The sequence below is a fragment of the Lissotriton helveticus genome, chromosome 1_1, assembly GCF_964261635.1.
Source record: "Lissotriton helveticus chromosome 1_1, aLisHel1.1, whole genome shotgun sequence".
Taxonomy (NCBI): Eukaryota; Metazoa; Chordata; class Amphibia; order Caudata; family Salamandridae; genus Lissotriton; species Lissotriton helveticus.
Window position 1 is genome coordinate 1464236239 of NC_136057.1, and position 19878 is coordinate 1464256116.

The following is a 19878-nucleotide window of genomic DNA, read 5'->3' on the forward strand; positions in this document are numbered from 1 at the left end:
ATCAATCCTTTCACTCATCCATCCACCCGTTTACCCATCCAGCTACCCTTCCACCCAGACATCCGGCTATTTCCCTTTCTCTTCCATCCTTCCACTCACTCATCAATCCATCCATCCGCTCCCATTATCCATTTATTCAATCTTTCATTCATCCATTCACCCTTTCACTAATTCATCCAGCCATCCACTCACTTGCCCACCTTTTCATATTAATTTTGAGCTGAGCCTTTTTGAGAAGAGGCCCATCAATAACTTCACCCTCGCTGCAGGAGCCGTTCCAGGACTGGGACAGAAGCCAACCAGGGCAGAGACAGGATCCACCATGGGGGGGGGGACAGGGGCCATCACAGGCGGGGGGGGGGACAGGAGCCACCACATGGGGGGACAGGAGCCATCACTGGGGGGGGGGGGGCAGGAGCCATCACAGGTGGGGGGGGGGGGCAGGAGCCACCACATGGGGGGGAACAGGATCCACCAGGGTGGGCACAGGGGTGGGCATGCAGTATTCTACTATCATCTTGGTCTCTTCCAGGGTGGGGGAGGGCTCCTCACCGCCTCCTGGACAAGACAACGAGAAGACAGGCTCTGTTTTCAAAATGTTCGTTTTGCCCCCCCCCCCCCCCCCCCCCCACACACACACACACTGATGTATAGTACTGAAGGGAGATACTCCAAGAGAACTGATTTAACTGATTGTCCTCCATACTTTGTTAATCAGTGTGGGTGTGATTGTGCCATTTCTTTATTTTATTACAATATAGACTGCCTGTTTGAAGAATCGAGGTTTCTTTACAATTTAGTGACAGTAATTAAGCTCTGTGAAGAGAACAACGTTCTGCCTCGGTGTAATCAGGGCCGGTTCTAGGATGTTTGGGGCCCTGGGCAGAAAGGGAATGTCTCACACCAATTGCAGATACAAGACGCATTCAGTGCGGTTTGCATCTGAATAGATGCCCCTGCTCCGGAAGCTCCAGCCCCTCCCTATCAGTCACCTTCAAGCACCTCTTAAGAGCTCATCAAGGGCTGAAGGTGTGAGGGTTGCCATTCCGCTGTGCCTCTCCAATGCTGATGGGTATCTGAGCTTTCGTACAGCATCGGAATCTGTCACACCCGACCTCAACAGCATCAGAGTCAAGAAGGGAGGAGGGGGCCAGCTGTGCTGGTTGTGCGACCAGTTAAAATTATGGACAAATGGCGACCGTTAAAGAATCCTTCTCGGACAACGGACAGACGGCCGAAATTACGGACTGTCCGTGAAATTTACGGACAGTTGGTCACCCTACTCAGGGTCCTCAGTATGCACGGTCGCCGCGCTGACAGCAACTCGGCAGTCTCCAGCCGCGGCCAGCCCAGCTTCAGCGTACAGCAGCAGCCAGCGGGCCTCAGGACCGATCTCACCTCAGAATCGCCGCTCACAGTCCCCCAGAGGCGGCTCTGCCAGATTCGGCTCCGCCCTTACTGCAGCTCCTGGTATCGGACGTCTCGCGCCCACAGGCAGGCCTCACCCCAATTCTCCACCGTCCGGCGTGCGGCCGGGCCGGCACAGTCCCTCGGAGAGCCCAGGGGTATCAGCAGTATTACCCCCACTCCCGGCCAGGAGTAGGTGCAGTTAGAACGGCGCCAACAGGGTGAGTTCCCCCGGGAGACTCCGGAGCTCTATCGGGCTGCGACCTCCATCGTCTGGTGCGGCACACTTCATATTAAAAAATGGCGGCCACACATTTTTTGTGTGTGCTCTGAACTAGGTCATTAATGGTGCAGTGATGCTTATCACTGGCTTGGCTTCTGTATGCAATGCCAGTTTGGCTCTGACAACCCTAGGAGTTTGTAGTAATGAGCGTGCTTAATGTGTTACTGGGGAAGCCCCTAAACAAGTTAAAGAAATAATATAGAGTTCTGTGTCTGGGGCTTATTCTGAAAAAGCAGCAACAGTGGGAGCTATTGGTGAGCTGTACTGAGAGGCGTTAATGAATGTCCAGGTTTAGCCCCGTAAAGGGAAACGTACTATATTTTCGAGGTGCTGTACTTGAAAGTAAACGCCCTGTGTTTCCTTCAGTGGTGCCGGAGCTCTGAAAATTTAAGAAGTAGGGGAAAGGATTGAGACCCGGAAGCATGTTATCACCACTGCATACTGCATAATCTTAAACTTGCATGGCACACCTGTTCTTCACTTCACAAATCGCAGATATTTCTTTGCTGAGATCTGAGACACGTGGTGGGATAGTTATGCTGTGCTCCATATTATTTACACTGTTGCTTGTTCACGCGCATGCGTACACTTAAGAAATAGCTTCACAAAACACATGCTCACAAAGGATACAATGATGTTGGTGTGAAATATGAAGGCACTCTTGTGACATACCGGCATAGATGTGCTTGTTGTTTCATTATGGGTGTATTAGAGCTCTTCGTTGTTGATACACTTGTGGGCATTTCTTGGCATCCGCATAGTTGATACAAGATGCTTTTTGTACACTACCTGACGTCTGACATCATCATCAAGATACCTTTCCCATATGGTAACTTCACTTCTCTTTTCACAAAGTGACCGTCTTCTGGCTACGCAGCCCAGAAAAACAGACAACACATAACTCACTGATTAAATGGTGTATTACACCTGATTACACCTGATCTCAACAATTTAGTTCTATTTTCTAATATCTCGTACACTCGGATTACTCAGTCACCAAATGCACCTGTGTTTAGCCAGACAAGTTGCGCATTACTGAAAATGTGAGCTATTTGTATAGCAAATAATGTTTTTTAAAAATGTAGTTAAGAAATATCCCTGCAGTACCAGAAGTAATAAAATAAAATCCACGAAGCAAGAAAAAATAGCAGTACCATGGTACTAGGTGTCCCAATGGAGTTGTAAAGCGACCTCTATTAGCCACATAAGGAACTGCATCCTTGATGCAATTATAAAGAGAACGCCTGCAGCTGATCATGTTTCCATTTGTTTTTGCTGGAAGTGAGATTTTGTTAGCTTACTTTTTAGGTTTCGCCTGTCGAAAAGGCGAAATCTAATGTTAGAACAGTATGGGGGACTTGAACCCGCCCCTTCTTCCATTGGCTAGCTCCATAAATGGAGGCTAGCCATTGGAAGACATCGTTGTCAATCACTTTTTCCCAGTCAGAACGCGAATCGTGGGCGTTTCTGACTCTTTTTTAAGTCCCGCCCCTTGTTGCCGTGTGTCCCGGGCCGCGCTGTGATTGGCTGCCGGCCCGGGACACCCCCGTGACGTCATTCCCCGGCCCGCGCTGTGATTGGCTGCCGGCCCGGGACCTGACTTGTTATTTTTGTTTTGGTTGCCACCCTTCCCGACCTTGTGCCTGCTGTTGTAACCGCCCCATTCAGCCCCTGGAGCTCCATACCCATCCTCCCTGTCCTGTTTATAACGGCCTACTCGTCCTTATGCCGACTAAGCCTCTGTTAGCTTTTCTTTGCTGGCTGCCCCTGAAAAGACTGGTGCATGGCGTCACTCTTGTTTTTTTTTCCCTAGTAAGAGTTACTCATTTTTTCTTTTTAAAGTATGTTAATGTGCCATCGTAACCAGGTGTGAGTGCTTCTCTTTGGTGTTAGTGGGTTTTCCTCTATCTTCCAACTCCGAAACTCCATCCACTAGTGCTGCGTCCAGTCGCTTTCCCGTCAGTGAGCCGCTCAGCTGGTTGTTCAGTGTGGTGAATCAATGTCGTATAGTCTTCTACTAGCTTTGCATCCTGACTCTAGCGCCCCGAAGCCGTGTCTGGTGTAAAGTTCTCAATAACAGCTAAATAGCTAGATTTGCGTTTTCCACAACCTTCTCGGCTGTGGAGCAGTGACTTGTATAAACACCGCGATTGTGTTGCCCTGGAGTGCCCTGCTGGCAGTAATGTACTGTGCGCCCCAAGTGCTACATTTGACTCTTGCACATGGACATCGACTCTTCAATGAAACCCACTCCTAGGCTCCCATCGGAACGAAGCCTGTGCGACCTCCCTGTCCCAATCTCCGATTACACGACTTTTCAGCTGATTTCAGGGCAAGGAGGCCCGCCGACACGTCCAAAGTGGGCGGCCCAGGGCGCTGATAGTGGCATCATGTCCATTGTTTGTGAAAAGCACTTTTTTTCGTGTGTTCGGGGGGATCGAGGCGGCACAGCCCCCGCTGAGGCGCGTGTGCCCCCGCTGAGGCGCGTGTGCTTCAAGTTGTAGGGTTCCGGCACTCTGCCGCTCCCATTCGTTATCAGGGTGGGAGTTTCGCTGACAGACGAGCACAGTCATGGAAGCTCCCCGCCCTCGGCCAAAAGCGAAAGAGCTCCCTCTCCAAATGAGAGGGGGTGGACGAGAGCAGAAGTGCAGGCTGTACAAGCCAGACATCCCTGGCAGCCTGCCAGCGTGCGCGAGCCCCCTCCCTCCTGCTGCCCACCCAGCCAACCAGAGCGCCCATGCGGGATCACATGCCCCGGAGTTCCCAGACAAAGAACGGTTCACCCCCTCCCTCCCCCTGAGCCTCCCCTCCCCCACCCTGCAATATCCCGACAAAGCCAGAGAGGGGGGGGCAGCCGGCACCTGAGTGGACTGTGGAGCTCCAGGGTTTATGGGTAGGTAGGTCCCTTCTTCACCTTCCTCTGTGTGTGCTGGGCTGTGCAGGCAAGCCTGCCGCTGCTCAGTGTGATCTGTGCTGCTGCCTGGGTCCTCCCCCTGCCGGGAGGAGGGGGAGCCCCGATCACCCCCCATCCATCTCTGGAGAGCTCTGCTGCTTCGGAGATGGGGGCGGGGAGGTATGTAGCCTGCACGGTCACGGAGAAGTGATGGGGTGCTGGCTCTGCTCTGTGAGCTTAGAGCTGGATTGTGTTTCCGTGTCACACGTTGTGCTTCCTCCCCTGTGTTCGGAGCACACTGTCTTTTGGGGGATGGCACTTTCTTCTTGAGTGGGTAAGGCTTGCTGAACATGGGGTGAGAGTTCTTATTTGGGGATGTACTTTTTGTGCAGGTTCGTTTTGTTTGACTCGCGTGGGGCCGCAGCTGCCGGTGCCTCGAAGTGCCATTTAAACTGCTGAGCGGGGAGGCGGCAAACGGATTGTTTATGTTTGTAAAAGTCGCTGCTTCTCCGCGTGCTGCAATTTGAATCTAAGGGTCAGTCTGGGCAAAGGTGAGGGGTGTGAACTTACAGGAGTGTTGGCAATGTAAATGACAATGCCATTTATTTATCTGTTTTCAAAACCAACACATAAATACATTTTTTGTCATTTACAATGCCAATAGCTTTAACTTTTGCAAAGGCGAAACCGTTGCATTGTAAATGCTTGTTTTTTTAAAGCACCGTTGTTGTGACTGCTGGTATATTTGTTGACAAAATTTTTTTTTATTATTTGCAACGCCAATAGCTCAAACTTTCAGTAATGCGAGACCTATTGCCTGTTATCTCCTACCAAATGGGGAGACATGTACAAACTCTGGGCTAAGTGTGGACAGTCAGGCATGGACATGGGGACAGGAAGGTAAAACACTAAAACAGTATACACTAGTGAAGGTTAACACAAAACGTACATGTGGCAGCACATGCACCACAACTGGGAGGCACAGCCTCTGCACAAGGAAGGCAGCAGAAAATGGGGCAAGGAGAGCATGTATACTGGGAGAGGGAAACCTTAGCAGTTATGCTGGGACAGAGACACCTGAACGATGAGGGGCATGACCACCTGGAAAGCGGACTCAAATACTGGGAAATGTAAAACAAGGGATAGGGAAACAAGTATGTTGGGATAGCAGAGACAAATATTTTGAGATGGTAAAAAAACGGACGCAAGTGCAATGGATGGCAGAGGTACCGGGAGGGACTGCTATAACCGGGTTAGGATGTTGATACTTTGAAACAGATAAAAGGGGGGTGTTAAAAGTGTGAAAACATCAACAAATAGATTCTTTGTTTTTTTGTATTGCATTGTGGATTTATGTTAGCGTCTTTACCTGTTTCTGGTCTCTTCATCTAGCCGCCTCTGGTCCAAGCGATATTTAACAGAGATGTAGAAGAAGTGCAACTGTTGCTCAGCCAGAAGGAGAACATCAATGTGTTGGTGAGTTCATGTTTTTTTTTAATCTAAAATTATCCTAAACTAGCTCGATTCTGCATTTTTAAGCTAATGTTTATCCCATCCAACCAAGATTCAGTTTGTGCCTGGTAATGGGTTTGCTTGGGCATGTCAATATTATCCAGTATCAGTAAGATCCAAGCTCATGTCACCCTATACCAGCAAAAGTATGTGTGGTTCAAGCTATTGTCAACCTAAACCAGCAAGGGTCCACTTTTCCAAACTAATGGTGTCCTGACCCATCAACAGTCCTAGTGTCCAAACTAATGTTAACATGTTCCCCAACGAATGTTACCATGTGCCAACAAAAGCTTGCTTGACCACACTAATGTTACCCTGTACAGCAAGAGCATGCCAGCAAGAGCACTCTTGCCCACACTTATTTTTGTGTGTCAGCAAGCTAATGTCGCTAAGTAACAGCAAAAGTATGTTTTTTAAGATGTTGTCTCCCTCTACCAACAAGAGGGAAGCATGTGAATCTACTGTCCTGTTCTGTTTATTTGTAAAGTGCACTGTCAACAGTAAGGGTATCCTGGTGCTGTGCTGGTTTTGTGTGCCTAGCCCTACCTAGGGTAGGTTGGTTAATTGGAAAATGAGGTCTTCAGCTTCTTGCTGAGTTCAAGAAGAAAGGATGAGGTTCGGAAGTGGAGTGGGAGGTTGTTCAACGTATTAGCAGTCATGTTAGAGAACGCCCATCCTCCTGATCTGGTTCTGTGTATGCTTGTGATATCTGCGAGTAGGAGTCTCACAGAGGGGTGGATGGGTGGTTGGTGTAAGGAGATGCAACTGTTCAGGTAGATGGGGCCTAAGTTGTGTGTTTGTGTCTCAGGAGCCAATGGAGCTCCCTGAGGTGTGTGTTCTGAATTCTTTGTGTAAGTTTGAAGATGAGTCTGGCTGCAGAGTTCTTGATGGCTTGTAGTCATGTGGTGAGTTGCTTAGTGATCTTGGCGTAGAGGGTGTTACAGTAGTCCAACTTACTGGTGACTAGGGGGAGTGACGTTTTTCTGGTGTTGCTTGGGAGCCATTTGAAGATGTGCCTCTGCAGAGTGTGGAAGCAGGATGCAGTGACAGCTTTGACTTGTGTGGTCAGTTTACTTTTGATTATGATTTGGAGGTTCCTGGTGTGGGTAATGGGTGTGGGTTCAAATTAGGATAGCCACCATTCGGAGTCCCATAGTGAGGTGTTCTTTCTGAAGATCACTACTTCTGTCTTGTCGGTTTTGAGATTTAGACAGTTGGCTTTCATCCAGCTAGTTATTTCAGCAATGCAGGTGGTAAACGTATCTCTTTGTCTTTGTGTCTTGTCTGTGAGGGAAAGTGTTCATTGCGTGTCGTTGGTGTAGGAGAGGATGTCGATGTCGCATGCACAGATAATGTTGGCTGAGGGATCATGTATGCATTGAAGAGGGTGGACTGAGCAGTGAATTTTGAGGCACTCTGCAGATGAGTTTGTTGGCTTCCGAGGAGTAAGGTGCCAGGCTGGCAGCTTGTTTTCTGTCCGTTAAAAGGGGCAGATCTAGCGGAGAGCGGGTCTTTGAATACCAATCTCATGCGGGTGCTTGATGAGGATAGGATGTGAGAAAATTTCTAATGCTACAGAGAGGTCCAGGAGAATGAGGGCTACTGCACCTTCTCTGATGAGGACCATGCGGATCTCTTCTTTGGCGGCGATGAGTGCTGTTCCTGTTCTGCGGTTTAGCCTGAATCCGGACTGCTAAGCGTTGAGGAGTTGGTGGTTGCTCAGGTGGTTGGTGGAGCATCAGTTGATTTGATTTTCTTAGACCTTGGCCGTGTATAAGTGGAGGGAGATTGGTCTGTAGTTGGGGAGCGTGGCTGGGTCAGCGAATGGTTTCTTGAGCAGGGCATGACAGCATATTTCTAGATGCCTGGGAATGTGGCGAGTCTATGTAGGCATTGTACGTTGAGAATGGGTGTTAGTGCTTCATTAATTGGTAGGAGTCCTTTGGTTAAGGTGTGGTGGGCACAACAGTCAGATGGGTCCCTGAGTCGATGGTCTTCATGGTTGTGGTGGTGATGGCAGGCAAACAATTCAAGGTTTGTTCTTCGGCAGTGATGTGAAGTTGAGTTGCAACAGGAACGGGGTCCGGTTGCGGGTCGAAGAGACTGTATATGGAGGTGGAATAATTCTGAGAGCTTCTTGCATAGGTCTTGCGAGTGGTTGATGTTGCTGGAGGTGGTAGGAGGCGCATTGAAATCTTTGATAGCGAAGATTTCCTTGCTGCTGTTTGTGTCAGCGTCCGTGTGGCCTGCAAGAGCTGTACGCTTGGTGTTCCAAACCTACTGGTGGTAGCATCCTAGGGCGGATTTAAAAATATCTTTATACGTCGTGTCTTGACTTGTTCTCCATTTGTGCTTCAATTGTTTGCAGTTGCGTTTTCTCAGCCTAAGTTCCTCTCTGTACTAGCTGCCATTATGTTTAGCTCTTGCGCTTGAGGGGAGCCAGGCTGTTGGCACATTAAATGATCCCGCTATTTAGGTTCTTGATGACTTAGAGCAAGTTTCTGGTGCGCTCTGTGCGGAGAGGACCCAAGCCCAGTCCTCTTCTGTGATGCTTTCCAGCTGTGGCGGGTTGGCCTGCTGATTGTTGGTCTGTAATGGTGCAGGGTGGGTATGCTGAAACTGACGAGGCATGGTCTGTCCAGGTCATAGTTACTGGCTTTTCAACTGTGATACTGCTGATTGAAGAGAAAAATTAGTCTAATAGATATCCGGCATGTGGATGTGTTTGGTAACATGCAGAATAAGACCCTGGTTTTCTAAAAGGGTCGTAGAGTTTGGGTTGGTGTGGTCTTCTAGTTGAAAGTTAAGGTCTTGAAAGAGGATGAAGGTGCTGCTGGGGATGATAAAGGGTGCGCCGAAGTCTGTGATGCCGCTGGCGAAATTGGTGCAGCATCCAGTTGGTCTGCATATGAGGGTTCTGCCCAGGGAGAGGTTGGCTGTGATGTGTATCTTGAATGTGAGGCGGTCCATGTAGGTGATGAGGGTGTCCATGTAGATGGTGCAGCTGATGGTGTCTTTGAATATGATAGCGACTCTGCCTCTGGGCTTGTGCTGACGATCTTGTGTGGCAATGTTGTAGCCAGCAGGATGGCTGCAGCAATGTCCGGTACAGAGTTTGGGTTTAGCCATGTTTCCTTGAGAAAGAGCAAGTGCAAACGGTGGTCATGCAGGAGATCCATATCTCTGTGGCGTGTTTGGCGAGTGCATATTGAAGAGCATGCATGGGAGTGTAGCGTGTTGCATGGGTAGTGGTTGGTCATTCTGAGAGGGTGGCTGGTATGTGAGAGTGCTTGGGGTGCTGGGTTCTGTTGGTGCAGGAGTGGTGGATGTAGGGTGTGGCCGAGTGTCTGCAAACTTACATGAGCAGCATATGAACACTCCCTTGGTGTTGTGTTTTGTGGCAGCAGTGTGGCAAGCAGCGGTGGGGTTTGAGAGCGTGTTAGAGCATGACAGATTACTGGTGAGTAGGAGGAGGGCCTGGGTTCCTGGCGCTGGGCACAGGCCAGGGGCAGATGGGTATGTCTTTGGCGTGCCTTCCGCATGCCCGCTGCGTGCCTGCTGCACGTCCAAGCTGCATCCACCACTAAGTAGGTCCTGGGAGTTGGAAAGCTCAGGGGAAGGTGGGTGGTATGCAGATGAATGATGGGAAATTAAGTCTTATTGCTTGGCTTCTTTTAAAGATGGTTTTGGCTGGAAACCAGTGAGGTCACTTATTGTGGAGATGAATGATTGAAAAGTTTTAGCTCCAAGACACCGTTTGGTACTCGTGCGCTGTACAAATCTTAGTAACATAACAAAAAGTCTACTATTCCATGTACCAGCAAGAGACTGCCTGTCGAATTTAATGATAATTTGTACTAACAGGAGTCCTCTTGCTAAAGCTAATGGCATCCGGTACCAGCAAGAGTCTATATGTCCAAGTTGATTGTATCTTTTTCCAGTGAGAGCCCCTTTGTCCAAGCTAATGGTTTTGTGTACCAACAGGATTCCTCTTATCAAAGTAAAGGTCATCTTGTACCAGCAAGCTTCCATATGCCCAAGTAAATTGTCATAGTGTTCCAGCAAGAGGTCTCTTGTAAAAGCTGATGGCATCTAGTACCAGAGAGCCTGCTTGTTTAAGCTAATGTCACCCTGTACCAGCTAGAGTTCTTCTATGTTATACTATCTCTGATACTATTCTGTTCCAGCAAGAGCTTAAGTTTAAGGTAGTATTATATTTGGAAAATTGGGCTCTTGCTGGTCATGTGCCACTAGTGTGGATTAATGATTTTTCAATGTGTCATTATCTTGGAAAGGTGGGTCACGCTGACAAATGAGCCCTTGCTGGTCGAGGTGGGTGAGCTGACAAATTACCCGCAGGAACCAAACCAGAGCCAAGGGTCTGGCTTGCCTGTTAGAGCCATTGCATGAGCTGAGCCCTGAAAATGTTTGCTATGTAAATCGTACAATAAATATAGCGTAGAATATGATAGTCTTTTCAAAATTGAAAAGAAATTATATCTTTACATGTGGAAGCTGAAACATTAATAATTCACATTATACCACTGCACTGGGCAGTACTAATTAGTGATAGTTTTAAAATATGAACTTAACGTAGAGTCATCCCTCACCCTGCCCCCCTACACTGGCGACAGTGCCAATAGTGAACGAAGAGGCAAGACAGTGGTCATGAGAACCCTAGGTCATGAGAACCCTATTATGTGGCCCAGATTATTAACAAGCAACATTATATCATATTAAATGAAACAATCTGTTTGTGTACAGCTGGTATTCTGAACTCACATATATGAAAATACTTTCATACGTGATTATGAAGTAAAGGGAAATTTGGTGAAATAAAATACGTGCTTACGGGCACACAACTTAAGCCGGTGAAGTTGCGATTTTCTCTTTTCACTTAGCAAAAATTAGATACTAAATGAGTATTGTGTCTCCATTTTATGTTTATGCTTTGTTTTTATCTGTGTGTGCATTTTTCTGCAGTTTTTGTATAGCACAAACACGATGTAAAAGGTATTAACGCGCTTTACCAGTTACATTTCACAAGGTCACAATAATTGTTTTAGGCACAGGAGAGTAAGTGATTTGCTCAGAACCACAGAATATTGAGCAAAAAGCCAAGACTAGACCTTGGTTGACCAGTTCCAGAGTCGACAGCACTCGCCATAGCAACACATCCCCTGTAAAGCAGAGGGTGGTAAGAAGAAGCCACGTGAAAGCTTGGCTTGTCATGTGCTCGAGGTTCACCAGGACCTCAACCGGAGCCATAGCGTGACTACGGGCTCGAGCCTGGCTCGGGCTTTCAGTGGCTCACCCACCTCTACTTGCTGGGACACCTCTACTTGCTGGGGAATCGTACAATAAACACTATGTTTATTGTACGATTTACATAGAAAACATTTTCAGGGCGCAGCTTATGCAATGGCTCTAACAGGCAAGCCAGACCCATGACCCTAGTATGTGGCCCAGATTATTATCAGGCAACATTATAGAATATTAAATCAGACAATCGGTTTTTGTACAGCTGGTATTCTGAACTCACATATATGAAAGTGCTTTCATACGTGATTATGAAGAAAAGGGAGTTTTGGTGAAATAAAATACGTGCCTAGGGTCACACAATTTAAGCGGGTGAAGTTGCGATTTTCTCTTTTCACTTAGCAAAAATCAGATACTAAATGAGTATCTATTTGTCCCTCCGTTTTATGTTACTGCTTTTGTTTTTATCTGTGTGTGCATTTTTCTGCAGTTTTCATGTAGCGCAAACACGATGTAAAAGGTATTAACACGCTTTACATGATAACCAGTTACATTTCACAAGGTCTCATTCATTGAAGATATGGTTGCATTACTCTAAATTACTGTTATGTAATCATCATAAAATAACACAGTTTAAAAGTTTTAAATGTAGATCAGATTTGCCATTTGAAATGTGGCAATTTTACCTTTGTGATCTTTTAAGGACAGGAAGTGATATTAGCAGTGAAGATGGGTTGACACGCTACAGAGTAAATCAATCCACAATCATGGGTAAAAAGTTTTTGAATGACTTTTTTACTCATCTTGCGAGTCACTGCAGACCTTCACACCCCAGTAGCTGAAAAAATCTCAGACTGAAAGGGTTACATAAAAGTGTTGGAAGAAGAAGACAGGCACATATAGATTTGATTTTAAAAATGGCGTAAATAACACTCTCAAACTCCTCAATACTTACAGAGCAGCTCACACTACATACAGCTAGTAAACAGGAGCAAATCTAACTACAAGCTCAACATAATTCAAGCAAACCACTGATGCATGTCTGACTTCAAGGCAGTCAGGCAAATGTTTCCACGCCCACTTAGTAAAAAAAATACACCAACATCTTTCCCTGCTATGAATCTGTACTTCACTGAAAAAATGAACACTACATAATACCGCTGTCCTCACACACCCATCTGAGAAATAGCAAAACTACACACTCACAAACCCGCCTACTGCTCAACTTGGCCGCTGGCGCTTGCCAACATTGTAAGCGTGTTTAAAACCATAATCAATATGGACCTCTTCTCCACTTCACTCTTCAAAGCGTGTCTGCCAAACCGCTCATTGACATTTTCCTCATCAAATTCTGTCTTCTGCATGACACTGTAACACTTCATTAAACGAGCATTGGCGTAGCCAATAGGTCTCGCTTTTGGGACCTTATAAGTATTTAGTTATGCAGCACAATATCCTTGGTGCAACAACATCAAATGTTGCTTGGCTAAACACTTATAAGGTCCCAAATGCGAGACCTATTGGCTATGCCAATGCTTAACATCCTTGTCCCCACTTTCCCACCCTGGTGACAAAATGCCATGCGTGAACTAAGAGGCAAGTTAGTGGTCATATGTACCCTGTACATGACCTAGATTATTTTAAAACATGGAGCAACTTTTGTACCTATGAAAAGTACGTCATCTACTACAAGAGGTTTTTGTGCAGAGCACATCCCGTGCTCATGAATTTAAACTTGCAGTCATTTGTGGTAATGAAGTAAAAGGAGCTTGCTTAAATTAAATATTTGCCTAGGATCACACAATTTTTTCAAGAGTGGAAAGCAGGGATTGATACCAAGTTTTCCGGTTTATTTATGCAAGTCACCAACTAGAAGGGTATCCCTCCATTTCGCATCAAAGGTTAATACTTTGACATTAATTTGTGGCATAAAATCGGAGCAAAAGATGTTTGTTTTAGCTGAGCAGCTCATATGCTGCACACATAGGACAGGCCTGGATTCCAGACTCTTAGAGACACACAGGAGGCCTCGCTTACAAGCACTGCAGCCTGAAGAAGAGGCGAGAGGGGGGTTGCTTCTCTTTACAGGTGAGTAAAAAAAATGTAACGCTCGTTGCGTGCTTCTTTAGATTTCCCGGGAAGCTTACCAGTCTCAAAATCGCGAAAAGTCTGCTTGGCGTACAAACCAACGGGGCTATGGTCTCCAGGAACACGCAGACACTTGGGGAACACCCAGCTGCACTCAGGAGGCGAGAGAAGGGAGTCGCGATGTAGAACACACGACCCACAGGACCGTATTACATGAAAGGGAACGAGTTAGAAGTTACCTCACGAGACAATAACCAAAAACATTGAACGTCTGCCGAAAAGCGAGAGGAAATTGTGAAATTGAAGTACAAAGCGCCGATGCACATCGCTGCCACGAAGAACAATATCTAACTCCCTACGGACGCATTGATTACGGTTGTGTCCAATGAAATGACATCTGAAAGCAAAATATTAATAAGTGCACATAGTATTAAATGAAATCTTACTGCGCCACGCTCGGGAGTTAGACAGGAAATGCTGATCACATATAAGAATTGAATTAGTGGGGGTCTAAATAAAGAACATCACACCCTACGATTACAAAAAAAAGCAGCACACATCTTTGCGGTAGTGGTTTAAAAAGTAAGCAATAAAATCAGAAAATAATAAGACAATCTGGATAATTTCAGAAGGAAATGTTAATAAGAGAAGCACAGGATTTACAGTAGACCAGTTATTGAATTGTTGATCAAGCTAGAATATACTGTACGGATGTGAGACTCCCAACTTTGAAGAATCGAAACATAAATAAAGCACCTTATTTAAAATACGTACAGTTCAATTGAGAGAGGGACTGAGGGAAGGGCACAAGACAGTCGCCGAAGGGTTCTAATGCTTTGACACCAGAGACTTACCTGAAGAGCTTAGAGATGACTGACTGAGTTTCATACTTTACGGGATTTTACTTCCTGTGAAACGAGGCGAAGCTATGTAGGGTTCTACGCTGCACTTACCCTATGTGAGGGTTGTCCTCGCTCTGATGACCGCTCTACGTGTTCACCACACTTCAGCCCTACTACAGGCATTGTCAATGCTCCCTTCCCGCGTCTGAGGGAGTAGAGCAGAGCGGTGCTCCGGATTAGTTTTCCATTGACAAATAAAATGCTTTTAAAAGCCAACTCGATTTAATAAAAATCGTTTGGAAGTGGTTAGATGGAATTTCCACTGTCCTGGTTAGTCAGTGAAGTATGTGTGATGCAGCAAGCCTTGCCTCCGTCATTAAAAGAAACAAGAGTGTACAGATCAACTCGGTAACCACTGCTATCAAGCGGGAGTTGTGTGCGCACGCCAAAAGAAAAAAGAAAAAGGACGCGAGTGGAAAAAGTGAAAGTGATGAATAGACACAAATGTTTGTTGCTGTGTACTTTCAACGTCACGTCGGGGGTAGTAAGCGCTATATAAATACAATTACATTCTTTTTGGCATGCGTGACGTAGGAGCCAGTTTTATAGCAAACCACACTACCTGAACTTTAACTTATACAATAATGGAAGAGGCAGAGCCACCTACTAGGAGTCCATGTTCCTTCGTATAAAAGTGGTGGTTCCCAGCTGTATTGACTGATATATAAAATAACACAAGTGTATGTGTTTTTTATTATACTGGCACCACAGATTATTGCTTGCAGTACTGTAGAACATACAGGGTGCATGGTTGCAGTGACCCTGTATAAAGAATTGGCCCTGATGCTGACCATTGATGGCCCCAGAGTGGTGACCCTGGAATTGCTTAGAACCGAAATGGATGTGGGGAGGGTGACTCCGCTTGAGTAAACATGTGGCTGTATCTACAGATGGTTGGGCGATGCATTATCGGCCTATTAGGAGCAAACGTTAGCATTGCGTTAACTGGCCATGTCATGGCGTTTCACAAAATGGTTGCCATATTCTTGGCATTTAAAGGCACAAACGCCTAAGTGGACTTGGACATGCATTCTAGGTGTAAGGAACCTGTTTAGACTATATTGTCGACTTGTTTGCTGTAAGCATATCTTGCACTCCATACTAACGCTCCAAATGGGTTGGGTCGAACTTTATCAGAGAGAGTGAAGGGGGCCATCCATGTTGACATTGCAGAGAGTGACTGCCACGTATTCCATGTAGCAGTATCAACAGCATACGCATTGTTTTAGTCAGGCATTGCATGACCGTGAAAGCTCACGGATCTCACATTGAATGCCCAGGGACGCCTTTTATGTGATGTTTTGATTACTTGGGTTGAGATCAGGCCTGCCTTTCAGTATGTGTGCGCATACTCTGTCAGTAGAGCTGCATATATTTTGAACGCTGTTAGAAATGAGGTGCAAGGGGCGCCTCCTTCCTTCCTTTCTGATAAGAAAGAAATCAGCAGCCAGGTAGTTGGAGTGCAGCTGTGTGCTTTCACCTCCCCGTATTGGCTCTGTCCTGAAATACAACGCACACACCGTCAAGCTCTGCTATTGTAATGCCCTGTGTGCCCACTTTCGAATAAATCGTAAATGATGACTGGAGACCAAAGCTCTGTGCTTGCCTAGTGTTCACGAGTTGTGTTCGCTCCATCGTACCAGTGACGTAAGGAAAATGTCCAAGCTGCCTTTGCAAATGCATCAAACCAATTGCCTCCCACAGGAACTTACACATGCACCACACAAGGGAAAAACAGGAGTCGTGGTACTGTTTTCTCAGCAATCGCTGATGTAAATATGAGTGGTTGTGCACCCTGTGCAAAAGGATGGCAGGAAAATCTAGGTCACACCAGAAATTCGTATTTCATATCAGTGGCTTGAATAATTCAAAGCTATGCAAGCCCCACCCACGATTATGAGTCGGGCAGCCATTTCACATATGAAGAGGGTTTGTATGCAGCTGCCTGTCTGTGGTTAATGTCATGGACCAGGCATCTTCTGCTTTCCAACAACTGCATTGTTTTGTTATCCTCAGAAGAATACAGCTTACAAAAGGGTGTGAACATCAAGAGTATATATGACCACATACAACACAGGCATACAATAACGCATATAGAGAAAAGGAGACTAGAAACATGCATTCTCAGGAACACATCCGGAACAATAACATTAGTTAATATGAATATGCTTGTACTTGCAAGGAAGCACTGGAAATTAAAAAAAAGCATGCGAGTGGTGCGTGCACATCAGCAGCAAAAGTGAAAGTAATCGCACAAAGAAATAGCACATATTTTCAAAATTCAAAATGTTCGCAGTCTTTCTTTAATACTAACAAAACAGAATTGTTTAAGCACAAAACATTAATAATTATGAAACGAGTACGTCATGGCACTGCAACACAGCGATAGAAGAGGCAAATGAAGCTTACGAGGAGGGAGGGGGAGAAGGGAGTGGGTAGTGCGAGCAGAGGAGCATGATTCACAGCCATAGAAGAGACCAATGAAGCTGACGAGGAGGTAGGGGGGAAGGGAAGGGGTAGTGCGAGCAGAGGAGCATGATTCACAGCCATAGAAAAGACCAATGAAGCTGACGAGGAGGTAGGGGGGAAGGGAAGGGGTAGTGCGAGCAGAGGAGCCTGATTCACAGTGATAGAAGAGACAAATGAAGCTGATAAGGAGGGAGGGGGAGAAGATAGGGGGTAGTGCGAGCAGAGGAGCATGATTCACGCGCTGTAAGGCTTAATAAGCCAGTACAGAAAGCCAGATGGCAGCTGTGCACGTTCACGCGTGCATAACCGCACACTTGAGGCCAGCAAAAACCTGTGGTTAGCACTTTGAAAACCCATTTACTAAATGTCTCCCAGAGCAGCGCATGCGCTGGCCCCGGCGAGACCTAAAAAATGGTCACCTTCAAAATCAGAATAATAAACAAGCATTTGCAATGCAATAGGTCTCGCATAAGGAAAGTGTGAGCTATTGGTATTGTAAATGACAATTTTTTTTAATATGTGTTGGCTTTGAAAATATATAAATTAATAGCATTGTTATTCACAAAGCCAATAGCTTATACTTTCCTAATGCGAGTCCTATTGGCTATGGCAATGCTTGTTGGTAGCAAGCAAAAACAGTGCTGCTGAGTGATGGTGTTGTGGTACTGAGTGATGATGTGGTTGGGCTGAGTGATGTGGTGGTGTATTAGTGATGTGGTGGTGTCCCAGAGTGATGTGGTGGTGTCCCAGAGTGATGTGGTGGTGTCCCAGAGTGATGTGGTGGTGTCCCAGAGTGATGTGGTGGTGTCCCAGAGTGATGTGGTGGTGTCCCTGAGTGATGTGTTGGTGTCCCTGAGTGATGTGTTGGTGTCCCTGAGTGATGTGGTGGTGTCTGTGAGTGATGTGGTAGTGCCCCTGAGTGATGTTGTGCCCCTGAGTGATGCCCCTGAGTGATGTGGTGGTGCCCCAGAGTGAAGTGGTGGTGTCCCAGAGTGAAGTGGTGGTGTCCCAGAGTGAAGTGGTGGTGTCCCAGAGTGAAGTGGTGGTGTCCCAGAGTGAAGTGGTGGTGTCCCAGAGTGAAGTGGTGGTGTCCCAGAGTGAAGTGGTGGTGTCCCAGAGTGAAGTGGTGGTGTCCCAGAGTGAAGTGGTGGTGTCCCAGAGTGATGTGGTGGTGTCCCAGAGTGATGTGGTGGTGTCCCAGAGTGATGTGGTGGTGTCCCTGAGGGATGTGGTGGTGTCCCTGAGGGATGTGGTGGTGTCCCTGAGTGATGCGGTGGTGTCCCTGAGTGATGCGGTGGTGTCCCTGAGTGATGTGGTGGTGTTGAGAGGCGTGCAGCAGTGCGAGGCGTGCAGCTGTGCGAGGCGTGCAGCTGTGCGAGGCGTGCAGCTGTGCGAGGCGTGCAGCTGTGCGAGGCGTGCGGCAGTGTGAGGCGTGCGGCAGTGTGAGGCGTGCGGCATGTTAGTCGTGTGGTAGTGTGCAGCATGCAGCAGTGTGAGTACTGCAGCAGTGTGCAGTGTGCGGCGTGCAGCAGTGTGCGGCGTGCAGCAGTGTGTGGCGTTCAGCAGTGTGGCGTTCAGCAGTGTGGCGTTCAGCAGTGTGGCGTTCAGCAGTGTGTGGTGCAGCAGTAGTGTGCAGCGTGCAGCAGGGTGCAGCGTGCAGCAGTGTGATGCGTGCGGCAGTGTGATGCGTGCGGCAGTGTGACGCGTGCGGCAGTGTGACACGTGCGGCAGTGTGACGCGTGCGGCAGTGTGACGCGTGCGGCAGTGTGACGCGTGCGGCAGTGTGCTTGTAATGTTATCAAACAAGTGATACCCCTTCAATCAAAGAGCCAAAGCAATCTTTTCATTGCAAAGAGTGTTACATGTATTGTACGTTGGCATGGCAACTGGAAAACTGCATTGACACTTCATGCTGAATTTATGTTAAAACACCAGATGTGAGGCGTGTCTGACAGCTGATAGTTTTCACATGCTCCCGGTGTCGCCTAACAACGTAAAGAAGGGTTCGTTCAGACTGGATGTGTATGTATGAGTGTCTGATGATACGCTTTCAGAGGGCACATCGAGTGGAAGTATACAGGCATGATTATCACAAGTGTTGTAAAATGGTGACACCTTGAGAAAGCTGTGGAATGAATTTCGAACTACAATCTGACTCGGTGGCAGCAGGCAGGACACGAAGGTAGATTATTTCCTTCATAACATTTTTGGCAATATTTTGTGACACCTTAATTTAACCTAATGAAATGCCCTACTTTAGTGAAGAGATCCACAACTATTTACAAGACAGTACACGAGTCAGGTGGACGTACAACTACAATAAAATCCATGGATGCCGTGCCCATGACTGAATGGGTGCAGGAAGAGGCTGAAGAAGTCCCTCAGTTTTCCTATGTGTTAGTTTATGTTGCATTTTTTAAAAGGATGGCATATATTCAGCAATTGTTTTATGCATTTGCGGCCACAAAAACATATGACTTTATAAATCCTCTGTGCGTCAGACTATACCTGAATGACATATTGGAGTGTCACAGTACAAATGTAAACTGAATTTACAATTGCCGAGTACGTATAAAGATGTAATTGACAGGTGTTAGTTGTGCTCAAATGCATTCCACAAAATTAACAGTAAGAAGTGCTTGTAAATTCTATTCATTCATCTGGAGATTACTTTGCCTTAGCACAACGTATTAGAGGTGACAGAAGTGACTTTTTAAAAATAATGCGTGAAAGGGCATCTGTCTTCCATTGTTGATTTCCTGTTCTCTCTGGCTGCTTTTTGTCTGGTAATAAAAAGACACCACCCTGCCAGCTTCCTTTCAGGGCTCTTTGGAACGCCTGGCAGTGGAGCGCGCGAGCCTGTCCCTCTCCGCGCGCCTGTCCCCGGCCCCGCCCCCGCCAAGCAACACAAGACCGAAGTTTCAGAGGAGAAAAGAAACCCCTTTTGTGCGTCTCCCTCTGTGTGTCACCACAAGTTCAATAAAGAAGCCCCAGGGGAGTGCGAGTGGGGGAGGCAAGCCCAGCGTCGGCGGCACAGCCTCCCGCCTGCCTCCGCCCCCGCAGCC

General features: G+C 46.9%; 1 protein-coding gene across 3 annotated transcripts in view; it reads left to right on the forward strand.

Annotated features, from left to right (window-relative positions):
* Nucleotides 1-19878, forward strand: part of ANKRD52 (ankyrin repeat domain 52) — a 387356-nt gene that overhangs the window by 44893 nt on the left and 322585 nt on the right. For all 3 annotated transcript variants that reach the window (XM_078686163.1, XM_078686164.1, XM_078686168.1), the window contains exon 2: nt 5976-6059. In XM_078686163.1, coding sequence (XP_078542289.1) covers nt 5976-6059 — 84 coding nt within the window. The remainder of the gene's footprint in view (nt 1-5975; nt 6060-19878) is intronic.